This window comes from Heteronotia binoei, chromosome 4, assembly GCF_032191835.1.
Source record: "Heteronotia binoei isolate CCM8104 ecotype False Entrance Well chromosome 4, APGP_CSIRO_Hbin_v1, whole genome shotgun sequence".
Taxonomy (NCBI): Eukaryota; Metazoa; Chordata; class Lepidosauria; order Squamata; family Gekkonidae; genus Heteronotia; species Heteronotia binoei.
In genome coordinates, this window is record NC_083226.1 from 184,829,935 (window position 1) to 184,847,077 (window position 17,143).

At 47.5% G+C, this 17,143-nt stretch overlaps 1 protein-coding gene across 1 annotated transcript; it reads right to left on the reverse strand.

Annotated features, from left to right (window-relative positions):
* Positions 1-2,622: 2,622 nt before the first annotated feature.
* On the reverse strand, positions 2,623-16,516 carry LOC132569817 (zinc finger protein 345-like). Its single transcript, XM_060236260.1, has 7 exons — positions 16,483-16,516; positions 14,863-15,363; positions 12,195-12,309; positions 10,472-10,548; positions 10,123-10,249; positions 5,255-5,377; positions 2,623-4,900 (listed from the first exon to the last, which is right to left on the reverse strand). The coding sequence occupies exons 2-7, from the start codon at positions 15,283-15,285 to the stop codon at positions 3,282-3,284; spliced, it is 2,484 nt and encodes an 827-aa protein (XP_060092243.1). The 5' UTR covers positions 15,286-15,363; positions 16,483-16,516; the 3' UTR covers positions 2,623-3,281.
* Between the last annotated feature and the right edge of the window lie 627 nt (positions 16,517-17,143).

Below are 17,143 nucleotides of genomic sequence, written 5' to 3' on the forward strand. Positions count from 1 at the left end.
ACCACTAAAAAAGCCCTCCTTTGTGTAACTACTTTGTGAGCCTTCAGCACCTGGGTGTCTGAAGAAGACCCTCCGATCTGAACCATTAGATTGGCCTGCATCTGATTCAATGCTGTCGCTAGGTACATTTGCATACCGGTTTGCCACTCTTCAAGGATCTCGTGTGAAATCTCAACATGCGCCGGTTCAGGGATCCCTGGTAAGGGTGCCGATCTCTCTGTCTTACTCATCTTAGACGGGCTGAGTTTATCTCCTACACCTTAATTTACTTATTTAACAAACACCAAACCTTTAATCCATTTCAGCTGTTGCCGTCGTCAGTTCCAAACTTCTCCTCTTCTCCGTCGCCGCACTCAGTTCACCGCCCTTTCATCGCCCGGCCATAAATTCCAAGCCGCTGCATATTCTTTAGCACATAGTAAACCACTTATTTCTGTCTATTGCCTTTTGTTGGAAGTCTCTTCTCAGTTGTAAAAACCTTGCTGCCCTTTCTCCTCCTCTCCGGCATTCACAGCTTCTTCGCCATTAAGGCGTCCGCAACAACCCGGGCTTTGGGGATACCAGGAGGCTCAAAATGGAACCGACAGCCCCAGCTCAGCCCTTCTCTTGCTCCCCCTGCCTTGAGAACCCCCCGACTGGGGTCCTACTGGGTCTACTTGCTTCTGTTTGATCCCAAAAGCCCATCCCCCGCAACAGCGATCGGGAATGCGACTGCTCGTGGCCATGCTGAAACCGGAAGCTTTTTGTGTAACTACTTTCTGAGCTTTCTTTGTGTACAACAATTTTATTATTCTGTAATATATGTAAATATTCATAAAACAAATTAATACAAAATTAATACATTATTATTTCCTCCTCCCCCCTTTCCATGACCCCCACCGGTGTTTTTTTACTTCAATTTCTAAATACAAGGTAATTTATCAATTATAGAATCTTAATATTAAAAACCTTATACCAAATAACTGAAAAAAATGAAGATAAGTATATTAAAAAAACCATATAAAATAATTATAATCCATCTTCATTCTTATCTTTTATCTCCTATTATAAGTAACATAATAGAAAACAAAAGAATAGTGTTCTTTTAATTTTAGTCCATTCTTCCTCAAAACTTCAACTATTGTCAAAAAACTACTTTCTGAGCTTTCAACACCTGGGTGTCTAAAGAAGCCCCTCCTCAGAGCCAGATATAGAAATGTTTCACCCCTCTATAGATCCTCTGAGGAATATGACAATCAGATCTGTGCTTCAGGCTCTTTTGACACCCTGAGCATTTATGAGGTTGCACCCTTGTGTGGACTCCTCCAGGCTAAGGAGATGTGATCTGGTCTTGAATCTCTTTCAATCGGCAGAGCCCAACCCTGCATTCTTCCCTGAGAGATCTATTTGAGGGCTTCAAATGTGGCTGAAGCTCCTTCCACAATCCAAGCATTTTTAACATTTCTTCCTAGTAAGGATAAGATTTCTGTGTAGATTCATGCTTTGTACAAGAGTTTATATAGTGTCAATGGCCTTTTGATAAGATTCCACATACTACCCTTGTTGACAAGTGGGTAAAATGTAGTTTGGATCCTGTTACCATTAGGTGGATCTGTAACTGGCTGACAGATCACACCCAAAGAGTGCTTGTGAATGGTTCCTCATCTACAAGAGGAGTGCCTCAAGGATCTGTCCTGGGACTTGTTTTATTCAAAATCCTAATAAATTATTTGGATGAAGGAATAGAGGGACCATTTACTAAATTTGCAGATGATACTAAATTGAGAGGGATTGCAAATACAGTAGAACAGGGGTGGCCAACGGTAGCACTCCAGAGGTTTTCTGCCTACAGGTCCCATCAGCCACAGGCAGCATGGTTGACGGGTGAGGCTGATGGGAGTTGTAGGCAAAAAACATCTGGAGAGCTACCATTGGCCACCCCTGCAGCAGAAGACAGAAACAGGATCCAGGATCTTGACACACTGGAAAACTGGGCTAAAACCAATAAAATGAATTTTAACAGGTATAAATGTAAAGTTCTGCATTTAAGTAGGAAACGTTGGAAGGGACCTCCAGGGTCATCTAGTCCAACCTCCTGCACAATGCAGGAAACTCACAAACACCTCCCCCTAAATTCACAGGATCCTCATCAGATGGCCATCTAGCCTCTGTTTAAAAACCTCCAAGGAAGGAGAGCCCACCGCCTCCTGAGGAAGCCTGTTCCATTTAGGTAGGAAAAATCCAATGCATGGTTATAGGACGGGGGAGACTTGTCTTAGCAATAGTATGTGTGAAGAGGGGTCTTACATGAGTCAGCATATGTTCCACTAAGTCCCCTAGATCCTTTTCGCACATACTACTGCTAAGATAATTCTCCCCCGTCCTATAACCATGCACTGGATTTTTCCTACCTAAATGGAACAGCCTTCCTCGGGAGGTGGTGGGCTCTCCTTCCTTGGAGGTTTTTAAACAGAGGCTAGATGGCCATCTGACAGCAATGAGGATCCTGTGAATTGAGGGGGCGGTATTTCTGAACTTCCTGCATTGTGCAGGAGGTTGAACTAAATGACCATGGAGGTCCCTTCCAACACTATGATTCTAATGTTTTATATGAAGAGTAGGTGTAAAATATGAAGAAAGACCTTTTTATGGGGTAAGCATTTTTATCGTTTCTCTTTGTGGTGGCTCTTAGATTCTCTAGACGATTTCCTTGCTGAGTTAAACTGCACATTCTGAGCATTTTTCCTCTGTATTGCCATTGAGGACTTCTATTGTTAGTCTCCTATCGTTAATCAGTCACTCTGAGCACTCAAAATGTTTCTTCCCTGTGGGTTCTTAGGTCTGGTGAACGATGGCCACTCCAAATGAATCTCTTTCCACACTCTGAGAATTAAAAGGGTTTCTCCCTGTATGGGTTCTTAGATGCTGTTGAAGAGTGCCGCTCCGAGTGAATCTCTTTCCACGCTCTGAGCATTCATAAGGTTTCTCCCGTGTGGGTTCTCTGGTGGATTCAGAGTGCCACTTTCATGGAATCTCTTTCCACACTCTGAACATTCAAAAGGTTTCTCCCGTGTGGATTCTTTGATGTTCTTGAAGACTGCTGTTCTGATTGAATCTCTTAACACACACTGAGCATTCAAAGCTTTCTCCCCTGTGTGGATGGTTTCGTGCCGTTGAAGACTGATATTCTGACTGAATCTCTTCCCACACTCTGAGCATTCAAAAGGTTTCTCCCCTGTGTGGGTTACTTATGCTCTTTAAGACTGCTACTCCAACTGAATCCCTTTCCACACTCTGAGCATTCAAAAGGTTTCTCCCGTGTGGGTTCTTTGATGCTCTTGAAGACTGCTATTGTGACTGAATATCTTTCCACACTCGGTGCATTCAAAAGGTTTCTCTCCCGTGTGGGTTTCTTGATGCCGTTGGAGATTGCCTCTCCAACTGAATCTCTTACCACATTCTGCGCATTCAAAAGGTTTCTCCCCTGTGTGGATTGTTTGGTGCCGTTGAAGACCATAGCTCTGACTGAATCTCTTCCCACACTCTGTGCATTCAAAAGGTTTCTCCCCTGTGTGAGTTACTTGATGCCGTTGCAGATCGCTACTCCAACAGTATCTCTTTCCACACTCTGAGCACTGAAAAGGTTTCTCCCCTGTGTGGGTTCTTTGATGCTCTTGAAGACTGCTACTATGACTGAATCTTTTTCCACACTCTGTGCATTCAAAAGGTTTCTCCCCTGTGTGGGTTACTTGATGCTGTTGGAGAGTGTCACTCCGACTGAATCTCTTCCCACACTCTGAGCATTCAAAAGGTTTCTCCCGTGTGTGGGTTCTTTGATGATCTTGAAGACTGCTACTGTGACTGAATCTCTTTCCACACTCTGTGCATTCAAAAGGTTTCTCCCCTGTGTGGGTTCTTTGATGGCCTTGAAGTCTGCTACTGTGACTGAATCTCTTTCCACACTCTGTGCATTCAAAAGGTTTCTCCCCTGTGTGCGTTCTTTGATGGCCTTGAAGTCTGCTACTGTGACTGAATCTCTTTCCACACTCTGTGCATTCAAAGGGTTTCTCCCCTGTGTGAGTTACTTGATGCCGTTGCAGATCGCTACTCCAACTGAATTTCTTCCCACACTCTGAGCACTGAAAAGGTTTCTCCCCTGTGTGGATTGTTTTGTGCCGTTGAAGATGCCCACTCGTCCTGAATCTCTTCCCACACTCTGAGCATTCAAAAGGTTTCTCCCCTGTGTGGCTTCTTTGATGGCCCTGAAGACTGCTACTATGACTGAATCTCTTTCCGCACTCGGTGCATTCAAACGGTTTCTCTCCCGTGTGGGTTACTTGATGCCGCTGGAGATTGCCACTCCAACTGAATCTCTTCCCACATTCTGCGCATTCAAAAGGTTTCTCCTCTGTGTGCATTGCTTGGTGCTGTTGAAGATACCCACTCGTACCGAACCTCTTCCCACATTCTGAGCATTCAAAAGGTTTCTCCCCTGTGTGGGTTACTTGATGCCGTTGGAGAGTGTCACTCCGACTAAATCTCTTTCCACACTCTTTGCAGGAAAATGGTTTCTCCCCTGTATGAGTTCTCTGATGTTCTTGAAGATTTCCAAATCTACTGAATCTCTTTCCAGACTCTGTGCATTTGAATGGTTTCTCCCCTGTGTGGGTTCCTTGGTCCACAAGGAGCTGCGATCTACTTCTAATGTACTTTCCACACTGAATGGATTGACTTTCCTTCATTATCCTGTGCTTAGTTATGTTACGCTTTCTTCCATCTTGATTCTCAGCCATATGGCCATCGTACTTTCTCTGAGTTAGGCCTTGATAACTGACATTTTCTTTCAAGTCTTCATTTTTAACTCTGACTGGCATTTGCTGATGAAGTTCCTCGTCGTCCTCATTTCTCTGATCATCCTCTGCTGGAATAAATAGAGAGAACCATTTAGTAACTGGGAGGTTTGTAAGGTAAAAAGCATCTACATGACTGCATAAGGAAAGCATTGACGGCCTCTTGGTCACATCCAGCTTGGCTGATAACTAACTTTCCCCAGAATATCTAGTATTGAAGGATACCTCACACTCCCTCAAGAGCCACAGCAGAGCTCTTGCCCAGAATGACTTTCTGCACCTCCAATTTTCAGGCTCCAGAAGGCCGCCCTCCCTCTCTCCCTCATTTCTCAGAGGGCTTTATTATTGTTGCTCAGAAGTAAACCAGAAATCCCCTGTGGCTATTCCTTGCCTCTTTCCTTGACCAAACGAAAACGGATACTCACTCTCAGCCAGCTCATTTAGGAAGGAAATATGCTCCCCAGATCCTCTTGTTGAACTCTCCAGCATTTCTTTGGATGCAAAGCCATGGTCTGTTTCCACCACTGTCTTTCTTATACTTCTCATTTCTTTTGCAGAAAGAAAGAGAAAGAGAGAGAGAAAGAGACTGATCATTCTTATATGGGAAAGGAAAGAAAGTCAAGAGTAAAAATTCTTCTGGAAGGATGAAGTCGTGGTCAAGATCAAAGTGAAGAAGAAGAGGAGGAGATTGGATTTAAACCCTGCCATTCACCACCCAAAGGAGTCTCAGTGTAGCTTACAATCTCCTTTTCCATCGCAATGGAGGACAGTAAGCAGTGGGGTGCCGCAGGGCTCAGTACTGGGTCCCATGCTCTTTAACTTGTTTATAAATGTTTTGGAGTTGGGAGTAAGCAGTGAAGTGGCCAAGTTTGCAGATGACACTGAATTGTTCAGGGTGGTGACAATCAGAGAGGATTGTGAGGCACTCCAAAGGGATCTGTTGAGGCTGGGTGAGGGGGCGTCAACGTGGCAGATGAGGTTCAATGTGGCCAAGTGCAGAATCCCAGCTACAAATACAAGTTGATGGGTTGTGAACTGGCAGAGTCTGACCAAGAGAGAGATTTTGGGGTTGTGGTAGATAACTCATTGAAAATGTCAAGACAGTGTGCGATTGTAATAAAAAAGTCCAACACCATGCTGGGAATTATTAGGAAGGGAATTGAAAACAAATCAGCCAGTATCATAATGCCTCTGTACAGATTGATGGTGCGGTCTCATTTGGAATACTGTGTACAATTCTGGTCACCACACCTCAAAAAGGATATTATAGCACTGGAAAAAGTCCAGAAAAGGGCAACTAGAATGATTCAAGGTTTGGAACACTTTCCCTATGAGGAAAGGTTAAAACGTTTGGGGCTCTTTAGCTTAGAGAAACGTCGACTGCGGGGTGACATGATAGAGATTTACAAGATTACGCATGGGATGGAGGAAGTAGGAAAAGAAGTACTTTTCTCCCTTTCTCACAATACAAGAACTCGTGGGCATTCAATGAAATTGCTGAGCAGTCAGGTTAAAATGGATAGAAGGAAATACTTCTTCATCCAAAGGGTGATTAACATGCAGAATTCACTGCCACAGGAGGTGGTTAAAAATGACCCAAGGTAACTCCAACAGTTTAACCTGGAAGAGTGGTGAATCAAACCTGGTTCTCCCAGATAAAAGTCCACTCACTTAACGACTACACCAAACTAGCTATAAGGGATACGGATCTCTGAGGCAAAGCACCCCCCCCCCAAGGCTAATGTGATTATTACGTCACCTGGTCCAACTTTCAGGTGTTTGCGATTTGTGTCTCTCTGCAGCATTATCTTTTTCAGAACCAGACTACAGAATGTGGCAATTGGTTAATCATGAGAACCTGTAACCAGTAGTGTAACCAGGAGGGAGGTGGGATTAGGAGGGTGCTGACAACCTCTGGAAGATTCCATCAAGAAGGGCCCTTTATTGGGTCATTAGGACCACCTGAGGTAAAGGTAGAACGTATACTATGGGTATAGATCAGAGGGAAGCCATGCTAGTACACCTTGATATTATCCTGCTTCATCATGATGAATAGTTTTATGTAGAGTAACTTAGGCTACAGCTGGTATATTCATGCTACAACAAGAGTTGTCATCTAATACAAAGTATTTCACGTATTAGATAGTTTAGCCGGTGTTGAGGGTCAACCAGGCCTCAGCAGTAGTGAGGACTCCTCAGTACAACAGGAGCCCCCTGTAGCCAGCCGGCTGACCAGAAGGAATATGAGCTGCAGGCTTGTCAGGATTCACAGCCAACAGCTAGGGCAGAGTCACCGAAACCCTCAGCAGGTGACCCTGAGTTGGCTGTCCCCAGGCTTCCAGTATCACCCACAAAATTAGAGCACTGCAGACGGAGGCTGAGAACAGAGGTACAGACAAGATGGCAAAGTGCACAGTCTCCTGGCCTGACGCCAGCTGCTTGCTGATAACAAAGATAGGTAGTTGCAGGATTGCTCCCAGGCACCTCGCTGCAAGCATGATCCTTAGCCGTGGGCTATAAAGCCAGCCAAGAGAGGCTGTTAGGCATGGACACAATGTTACGAAAGATACTAAGCCACCAACTCTGCCTTGCTTGGCTTCTGGAGCCCTGACCTTGGACCAAAGAACCCTGTCTTGCTCGACTTCTGGCACCTGATAAGAACATAAGAACATAAGAGAAGCCATGTTGGATCAGGCCAACAGCCCATCAAGTCCAACACTCTGTGTCACACAGTGGCAAAAATTTTTTATATACACACATACACTGTGGCTAATAGCCACTGATGGACCTGTGCTCCATATTTTTATCTAAACCCCTCTTGAAGGTGGCTATAGTTGTGGCCGCAACCACCTCCTGTGGCAGTGAATTCCACATGTTAATCACCCTTTGGGTGAAGAAGTACTTCCTTTTATCCGTTTTAACCTTTTTGCTCAGCAATTTCATCGAATGCCCACAAGTTCTTGTATTGTGAGAAAGGGAGAAAAGTACTTCTTTCTCTACCTTCTCCATCCCATGCATTATCTTGTAAACCTCTATCATGTCACCCCGCAGTCGACGTTTCTCCAAGCTAAAGAGTCCCAAGCGTTTCAACCTTTCTTCATAGGGAAAGTGCTCCAGCCCTTTAATCATTCTAGTTGCCCTTCTCTGGACTTTCTCCAATGCTATAATATCCTTTTTGAGGTGCGGCGACCAGAACTGCACACAGTACTCCAAATGAGACCGCACCATCGATTTATACAGGGGCATTATGATACTGGCTGATTTGTTTTCAATCCCCTTCCTAATAATTCCCAGCATGGCGTTGGCCTTTTTTATTGCAGATGCACACTGTCTTGACATTTTCAGTGAGTTATCTACCACGACCCCAAGATCTCTCTCTTGGTCAGTCTCTGCCAGTTCACACCCCATCAACTTGTATTTGTAGCTGGGATTCTTGGCCCCAATGTGCATTACTTTGCACTTGGCCACATTGAACCGCATCTGCCACGTTGACGCCCACTCACCCAGCCTCAACAGATCCCTTTGGAGTTCCTCACAATCCTCTCTGGTTCTCACCACCCTGAACAATTTAGTGTCATCCGCAAACTTGGCCACTTCACTGCTCACTCCCAACTCTAAATCATTTATGAACAAGTTAAAGAGCATGGGACCCAGTACCGAGCCCTGCGGCACCTCACTGCTTACCGTCCTCCACTGCGAAGACTGCCCATTTATACTGACTCTCTGCTTCCTATTACTAAGCCAGTTTTTGATCCACAAGAGGACCTGTCCTTTTACTCCATGACTCTCAAGTTTTTTAAGGAGCCTTTGATGAGGAACTTTATCAGAAGCTTTCTGGAAGTCAAGGTAAACAACATCTATCGGGTCTCCTTTGTCCACATGTTTGTTCACCCCCTCAAAGAAATGTAACAGGTTAGTGAGGCAAGATCTTCCCTTGCAGAACCCATGCTGAGTCTTCCTCAGTAACCCGTGTTCATCAATGTGCCTACTCATTCTGTCCTTGATAATGGTTTCTACCAACTTTCCCGGTATTGAAGTCAGACTGACTGGCCTGTAATTTCCCGGGTCTCCTCTGGAACCTTTTTTAAAGATGGGGGTGACATTTGCTACCTTCCAGTCCTCAGGAACGGAGGCAGATTTCAATGATACTCGTAGCCTGGAAGCCAGAGCAACTAGCTTTTCTTCTTTTTTTGTCGCCGAGCTGCAGAAACTGTGCTGTTTAGCAATGTCTTATATAAAAGGAGGTGGTGGCGGCTACAAGCATAGCCAGCTTCAAGAGGGGATTGGATAAAAATATGTAGCAGAGGTCCATCAGTGGCTATTAGCCAGTGAGTGTGTGTATGTGTTTGGCCACTATGTGACAGAGTGTTGGACTGGATGGCCCATTGGCCTGATCCAACATGGCTTCTCTTATGTTCTTAAATGAACTTTTATATGTCTTAAAAGAGGGTCTGCTTTACTTGTGCACACTCTCCTCCTGTGCCCACTCAACTGGGTGCTGCTTGGGTACAAAGAGTGAGGACTCAGGGAGACCCAGGCTTCGGTTTTGCACATGACCGTTTCCAGATCACAGGCAGCTGTGTTGTAAAGTTCAGCCACAGAGAAATAAGGATTTCTGAGGGTTCTCATCCCCTTTGGCTCAAGCCAGGGCACCTTCTCTGGTTGAGGGCTGGCCACAACACTGGCCTCAGTTGCCCCTGGGCGAGTACACATACACTCAAACACATGAAGCTGCCTGCTACGGAATTAGACCCTTGGTCCATTGAAGTCAGTCTTGTCCGCTCAGTCTGGCAGCAGCTCTTCCAGTCTCAGGCAGAGGTTTTTCACATCACCTCCAACCTGATCCTTTTAACTGGAGATGCTGCTGGGGGTTGAACCTGGGACCTCCTGCGTGCCAAGCAGAGGCTCTGCCAGTGAGCCACAGCGGGACAGGCCTCAAAATTCTGTATTGCTATTGAATCATGCCTTATCACAATGATAGCAATTTGAAGAAGATTTTGTATTTATATCCCGCCCAATACTCTGAATCTCAGAGTGGTCACAATCTCCTCTACCTCCCCCCGCCCCACAACAGACACCCTGTGAGGCAGGTGGGGCTGAGAGTGCTTTCATAGCAGCTGCCCTTTCAAGGATAGCTGTGTGGAGCTATGGCTGACCAAAGGCCATCTCAGCAGGTGCAAGTGGAGGAGTGGGAAATCAAACCCGTTTCTCCCAGATAAGAGTCCGCGCACTTCACGACTACACCAAACTGGCTCTCAAACTTGCACCTTTGGCCCCTATGAAAGATCCTTACCCAGAAAGGCCACGCTCCCATAGTTCTCCAGCATGACTTCCCTGCACAGAGCTCTTTGTCCTGGATCCAGCAGGGCCCACTCAGCCTCCGTGAAAGAGACGGACACCTCCTCAAAGGAAAAGGGACCCTGGAAGGAAAAGCAGATTCCCTCCTCAGAGATCATGCCAGGCAGAGGTGGCACCCGAGAAGGGAGTCATCTGGGAAGGTACAGGGACGGACAGAAGGAATGGGATTCAGAGGAACTCTCATTCACACACCTTGTAGTAGCTGCAGGAGCAAAAGCGTCCCCCCCCCACAGAAAGGAAGAGGGACAGAGGCTGTCCCCCCCCTCCCTGCTCATCTCTCCTACCTGGACTGGAGCTGCAGCAGTCGTTTTCACATCTCTGAAAAGAGGAACACTCAACAGCATCTCTTCACTGCTTGTTACTGAGAAGAAGGAAGAAGAAAGAGTGTTTGCTTGTTTCTTCCCTCCTGCACACACCTCCCCCCCTCCCCAGGAGTCTGAAACCTTCCCTGAGCAAATTCTTTAACACTTTTTACTACATTATGGGAAAGGTAGAAGAGAAGAACCAGGGACCGAGAGCAAATTAGAGCGATTCCTCAGTGGAACACGCTTCCTCCTCGGGAGGTGGTGGGCTCTCCTTCCTTGGAGGCTTTTCAACAGAGGCTAGATGGCCATCTGACAGCGATGAAGATCCTGTGAATTTAGGGGGAGGTATCTGTGGGTTTCCTGCATTGTGCAGGGGGTTGGGCTAGATGACCCTAGAGGTTCCTTCCAAGTCTATGATTCTATGACTATTAGAGTGGTTCCTCAGTGGAACAGACTTCCTCCTTGGAAGGTTGTGGGCTCTCCTTCTTTGGAGGTTTTCAAACAGAAACTAGATGGCCAACTGAGAGCAATGAAGATCTTGTGAATTGAGGGGGTTGCACTAGATGACCCTGGAGGTCCCTTCCAACTCTTCTACAATTCTAACAGGCTTCCTTCTCAGGAGGTGGTGGGCTCTCCTACCTTGGAGGTTTTTCAATAGAGGCTAGATGGCCATCTGACAGAAATGAGGTTCCTGTGGATTTAGGGGGAGGTTTTGTGACTTTCCTGCATTGGGCAGGGGGTTGGACTAGATGACCCTGGAGGTCCCTTCCAACTCTAGGATTCTATGACCTATGAGCCTTGGGGATTCGAAATGCTGCCAACATATTTCAGAAGCCACATTACCCCATTATTACTGGACCCCGGAAACTGGTTTTCAGAGCTCTGCAACCCCAGAAAATGGGGGCTCCCTTGATTTACTGGGTGGAATGGCTCTCCCAAGGGTTGCCCACCTTTTCTCTTTAAAGGGGTCAGCATACCTTCGGGACCGCCTCTCCCTGTATGAGCCCCATAGATCTTTATGACCAGTGGCCCAACACCTCTTGGTGATACCCGGCCCCAGAGACGTCCGTCTGGCCTCAACAACGGACAGGGCCTTTTCAGCCTTGGCCCCTGCCTGGTGGAATGAGCTCCTCCTGTAAGATCCACGCCCTGCAGGATTTAATTCAATTCTAGAGGGCCTGTAAAACAGAGCTCTTTTCCCAGGCTTTCAGCTGAGACAGTGAATATCACCCATCACTCCTTATTGGCCGTCCCTCTCTCCATCCATCCCTGCTGGACCAGGACAAGAGGCCATGTTTGTGAGGCAGAATCTGCCATTCTAGTCTCTATTGTTTCTGAAATTTTGGATATTTTATATATAACTGATTTTAATCGTTGGTTCTTTTTATGATGTAGCGCAACCTGCGCCTGTCCTACGGGAAGGGCGGGCTAAAAATCTTACAAAATAACTAAGTAAAGCCACCTTGAGTTTCTCTTCCGGAAGGAAGGTGAGATATGAATATTTAAATGAATAGGAGGAATCACCATGAATTTGCGTGATCTCCTTTCAGAGGCATCACAGTGAGTGGACATGGAGTGCCACAAATTAACTCTGTGTTGTGTGAAGAAGGATTTTAATTCTCTTCCTGACCCCCCCCAACTAGTTTCTCCTTATCAATTTCACAGTGTGCCAAAGTTGCACCCAGCCACGACAGGTCTTTACCACAGCAGAGGGCATCTTGGGCCGGCTCTGTGGCCTGCGCCCTCTCCCCTTGTTCCAAAGAAGCTCCTTCTGCCTCAGGAATTGCAGCTTCTGTCTTCATGGATGGTGCCCACATCTGAAACAGCAGCGAGGGAGAGGGGTAAGAGATGGAATGGAAGAGAGACCAAGGAAGAGATCTTGCCCCACTCCCAGACTCTGCACCCTCCCATCAGAAGATCTGGTCAGTTATCTGGAGGGATCACAAATTCTCTAGTAGAAGAGTCTGCTGAAAGAGCCTGTTTAATCTCCCATTTGGATGATTAGCACCTGGACAGATGTCTGGCAGGGAACATAAGAACATAAGAGATCAGGCCAATGGCCCATCCAGTCCAACACTCTGAGTCACACAGTGGCCAAAAAATATATATATATATATACATACACATATACACACTGTGGCTAATAGCCACTGATGGACCTCTGCTCCATATTTTTATCTAACCCCCTCTTGAAGGTGGCTATGCTTGTGTCCGCCACCACCTCCTGTGGCAGTGAATTCCACATGTTAATCACCCTTTGGGTGAAGAAGTACTTCCTTTTATCCGTTTTAACCTGTCTGCTCAGCAAGCGTTTCAACCTTTCTTCATAGGGAAAGTGTTCCAGCCCTTTAATCATTCTAGTTGCCCTTTTCTGGACTTTCTCCATTGCTATAATATCCTTATTGAGGTGCGGCGACCAGAACTGCACACAGTACTCCAAATGAGACCGCACCATCGATTTATACAGGGGCAATATGATACTGGCTGATTTGGTTTCAATTCCCTTCCTAATAATTCCCTGCATGGCGTTGGTCTTTTTTATTGCAAACGCACACTGTCTTGACATTTTCAGTGAGTTCTCTACCACGACTCCAAGATCTCTCTCTTGGCCATTCTCTGCCAGTTCACACCCCATCAACTTGTATTTGTAGCTGGGATTCTTGGCCCCAATGTACATTACTTTGCACTTGGCTGATTTGTTTTCAATTCCCTTCCTAATAATTGCACTTGGCTGATTTGTTTTCAATTTCCTCCTAATATTTTATTTATTTTATTTTATTCGATTTATAATAATAATAATAATTCCCAGCATGGCGTTGGCCTTTTTTATTGCAAACGCACACTGTCTTGACATTTTCAGTGAGTTCTCTACCACGACCCCAAGATCTTTCTCTTGGTCATTCTCTGCCAGTTCACACCCCATCAACTTGTATTTGTAGCTGGGATTCTTGGCCCCAATGTGCATTACTTTGCACTTGGCCACATTGAACCGCATCTGCCACGTTGATGCCCACTCACCCAGCCTCAACAGATCCCTTTGGAGTTCCTCTCTGGTTCTCACCACCCTGAACAATTTAGTGTCATCCACAAACTTGGCCACTTCACTGCTCACTCCCAACTCTAGATCATTTATGAACAAGTTAAAGAGCATGGGACCCAGTACCGAGCCCTGCGGCACCTCACTGCTTACCATCCTTCACTGCGAAGACTGCCCATTTATACTCACTCTCTGCTTCCTATTACTCAGCCAGTTTTTGATCCATAAGAGGACCTGTCCTTTTACTCCATGACTTTCAAGCTTTCTAAGGAGCCTTTGATGAGGAACTTTATCAAAAGCTTTCTGGAAGTCAAGGTAAACAACATCTATTGGATCTCCTTTTTCCACATGTTTCTTCACCCCCTCAAAGAAATGTAACAGGTTAGTGAGGCAAGATCTTCCCTTGCAGAACCCATGCTGAGTCTTCCTCAATAACCCGTGTCCATCAATGTGCCTACTCATTCTGTCCTTGATAATGGTTTCTACCAACTTTCCCGGTATTGAAGTCAGACTGACTGGCCTGTAATTTCCTGGATCTCCTCTGGAACCCTTTTTAAAGATGGGGGTGACATTTGCTACCTTCCAGTCCTCAGGAATGGAGGCAGATTTCAATGAAAGATTACCGATTTTTGTCAGAAGATCCACAAGTTCAACTTTGAGTTCTTTCAGAACTCTCGGATGTATGCCATCCGGACCCGGTGACTTATTAGTTTTTAATTCATCTTTCAGTTGTAGGATCTTTTGTTTTGTCACCTCAATCTGACTCAGGTCTTTCAACACCCCTTCCAAAATTAGTGGTTCTTGGGCGGGCAAAAAGTTCTCATCTTCAACAGTGAAGATGGAGGCAAAAAATGCATTCAGCTTCTCAGCCATTTCCCTACTCCTATTAAGTAATCCTTTTACTCCATGGTCATCCAAAGGCCCCACTGCCTCCCCGGCTGGTTTCCTGCTTCTAATATATTTGAAGAAATTTTTATTGTTGGTCTTTATGTTTTTTGCAATATGCTCCTCATAGTCCCTTTTTGCCTGCCTGATCACAGTCTTGCATTTGATTTGCCACAGCCTGTGTTCCCTTTTATTAATCTCACTTGGACTGGTTTTCCACCGCTTAAAGGACTCTTCTTAACTTTTACAGCTTCCATTACTTTGTTTGTTAACCATGCAGGCCTTTTCTTATGCCTGTTTGTGCCTTTCCTAACTTGTGGTATGTATTTTATCTGAGCTTCTAGGATTATAGTTTTAAATAGTCTCCAAGCTTCCCCAACCTCCAACCTTTGGGAGAAGGCCAGATACGATAGCTTGAATTGGACATACCTTGATGGAGTCCCCTCACCTGTTCTGCCTGCCTCTTCTCCTCTGCCTGACTCAGGAGGAAGCCTTCGGCCAGGGCCACCGCCTGGGAACTGGTCTCTGGCGCACACCCTCTGACCCAGCTCTGCATTTCCTGGGGCAGAATGGCCAAGAACTGCTCCAGGATCACCAGGTCCACAATCTGCTTCTTGGTGCACCTCTTCGGCCTCAGCCACCTGCTGCAAAGTCCATGGAGCTGGCTACAGACCCCTCGGGGCCCATCGGCCTCCTGGTAACGGAATTGCCGGAAGCGTCTGCAATCTACATCTGAGATGGCAGTGAGCTGATCATGGATAATTGGCACCAGGCGTTCCCAGAATTCAACATCACTCCCGGCTTGGGTGGGATGGAGGCTTTCAGTTGCTGCAATGCAAGTTCCAGGTCCTTCTGGGTTCTGCTCTTCCATCTCTTTCCCCTTCTCTCAGGTCACCTCTGACCGGGTAAAGATGCCTTTAGTCCCTTGGGTATGAAGAGAGGTGTCTCTCTGGAGGAAAGCAAAGTCACAGACAATCACATGGAAAGTCAAAGGAAATGGAGATACAGCACTGCATTCTCCACTGCAGGGGAAGGGGAAACCAAAGTGCTTTGGCATTCGGGCCAGCCAATCAGCATGCATGAGTCATCCCATTAGACCCCATTTGGGCCTCCTTTCTGCATTTAAGTAGGAAAAGTTGGAAGAGACGTCCAGAGTCATCTAGTCCAAACCCCTGCATAATGTCGGAAACTCACAAATTCCTCTCCCTAAATTCACAGGATCTTCATTGCTGTCAGATGGTCATCTAGCCTCTGTTGAAAAAACTCCAAGGAAGGAGAGCCCACCCGCTACAGAGGAATCACTTTAACGGCCAGGAAGTTCTTCCTAATGTTGAGCTGGAAACTTCTGATTTAATTTCAACCCACTGGTTCTGGTCCTACCTACCTTCCGGGGGCACAGAAGACAATTCCACCCCATCCTGTATATCAGAGCCCTTCAAGTACCTGAAAATGGTGATCGTATCACCTCTCAGCCGCCTCCTCTCCAGGCTAAACATCCCCAGCTCCTTCAACGTTTTCTGCTAGGACTTGGTCTCCAGAGCCCTCTCCATCTTCGTCGCCCTCCCCTGGACCCTTCCAGCTGGTCTAGACCCTTCTTCAAATGTGGTGCCCCAAACTGAGCCCCATTTGTCTCCAGCTCCAGCTGCCCCTTTGTCTCCAGCTGCAGACAGAGCCAAGGTGTGGCCAGGGAGGCGCTTCCCTCCAGACTCCCCTCCCCCGCCCCCCACTGCAAACGGGGCTGCCAACCTCCAGGTGGGGTCTCCAGTTCTTCCCCCGGGAGGACCACCCACCTCTCGCCGGCAGAGGGGGAAGCCCGGGCCCCGGAGGAAGGGAGGGAGGGAGGGGGGTGGCTGTCCCCGTCTCGCCCCCCCCCAGCTGCCCTCCCCGCCATGCACCCCTCCCCCAATGCCCAGGGACTTCCCGCCCGGGAGCTGGCAACCCCTCCCTGCCGCTGCCAGCCTGGGACTCCCCCCGAGGCCCCCTGCCCGACACCCTCCGGCTGCTGCTGCCTGCTGGGGTTGCCAACCTCCAGGGGGGTCTCCAGCTCTCCCCCGGGAGGACCACCCACCTCCGCGGCTTCCCGCTCCTCTTCCGCGGGCTGCAGAGCCTTCTCCGCCCCCTCCCCGCCTCCCCGGTCCTCCCGCGGCCGCTCCAGCCGCCAACTCGGTGGCTTTAACCCTCTCGGCGCTGCAGAGGAGGGAGCGAGAGGCGCCCGGTCCCCTCCCGCTTGGCCAGGCTGCTGCTCAGCCCCAGATCTTGGAGCAGACCTGAGCCCGGTTGCAGGACAGGAAGGGACGGAGAGCCAAGAAGCAAACAAATGGACAGTGGCTGGATGCTGCTGCTGCAGCCCTCGGCCGGGTCAGGGGAAGGACCTAAGAGAAGCCCTGTTGGATCAGCCCAGTGGCTCATCCAGCCCAACACTATGTCACACAGTGGCCAACAAACCAGGGGCCCTCAGGAGGTCCACCAGCGGGGCCAGGACACCAGAAGCCCTCCCACTATTTCCCCCCAAGAAACAAGAATACAGAGCGTCACTGCCCCACACAGAGAGTTCCATATACGGTATACCCTGTGGCTAACAGCCACTGATGGACCTCTGATCCAGATGTTTCTCCAGCCCCCTCTTGAAGCCACCATCTCCTGTGGCAGTGAATTCCACATGTTGATCCTCCTTTGGGTGAAGAAGGACTTCCTTTTATCTGTTCTAACCCGACTGCTCAGCAATTTCA

Bases quoted from the DNA above. Each gene is read 5' to 3' on its own strand.
- LOC132569817 (XM_060236260.1), bottom strand. From the start codon at position 15,285: ATGGAAGAGCAGAACCCAGAAGGACCTGGAACTTGCATTGCAGCAACT. The intron at 12,310-14,862 runs GTGAGGGGACTC...CTGCTGTTTCAG, and splicing joins AGAAGAGGCAGGCAGAACAG to ATGTGGGCACCATCCATGAA. The intron at 5,378-10,122 runs GTAAGGATCTTT...TTTCTGCAAAAG, and splicing joins TGGGAGCGTGGCCTTTCTGG to AAATGAGAAGTATAAGAAAG.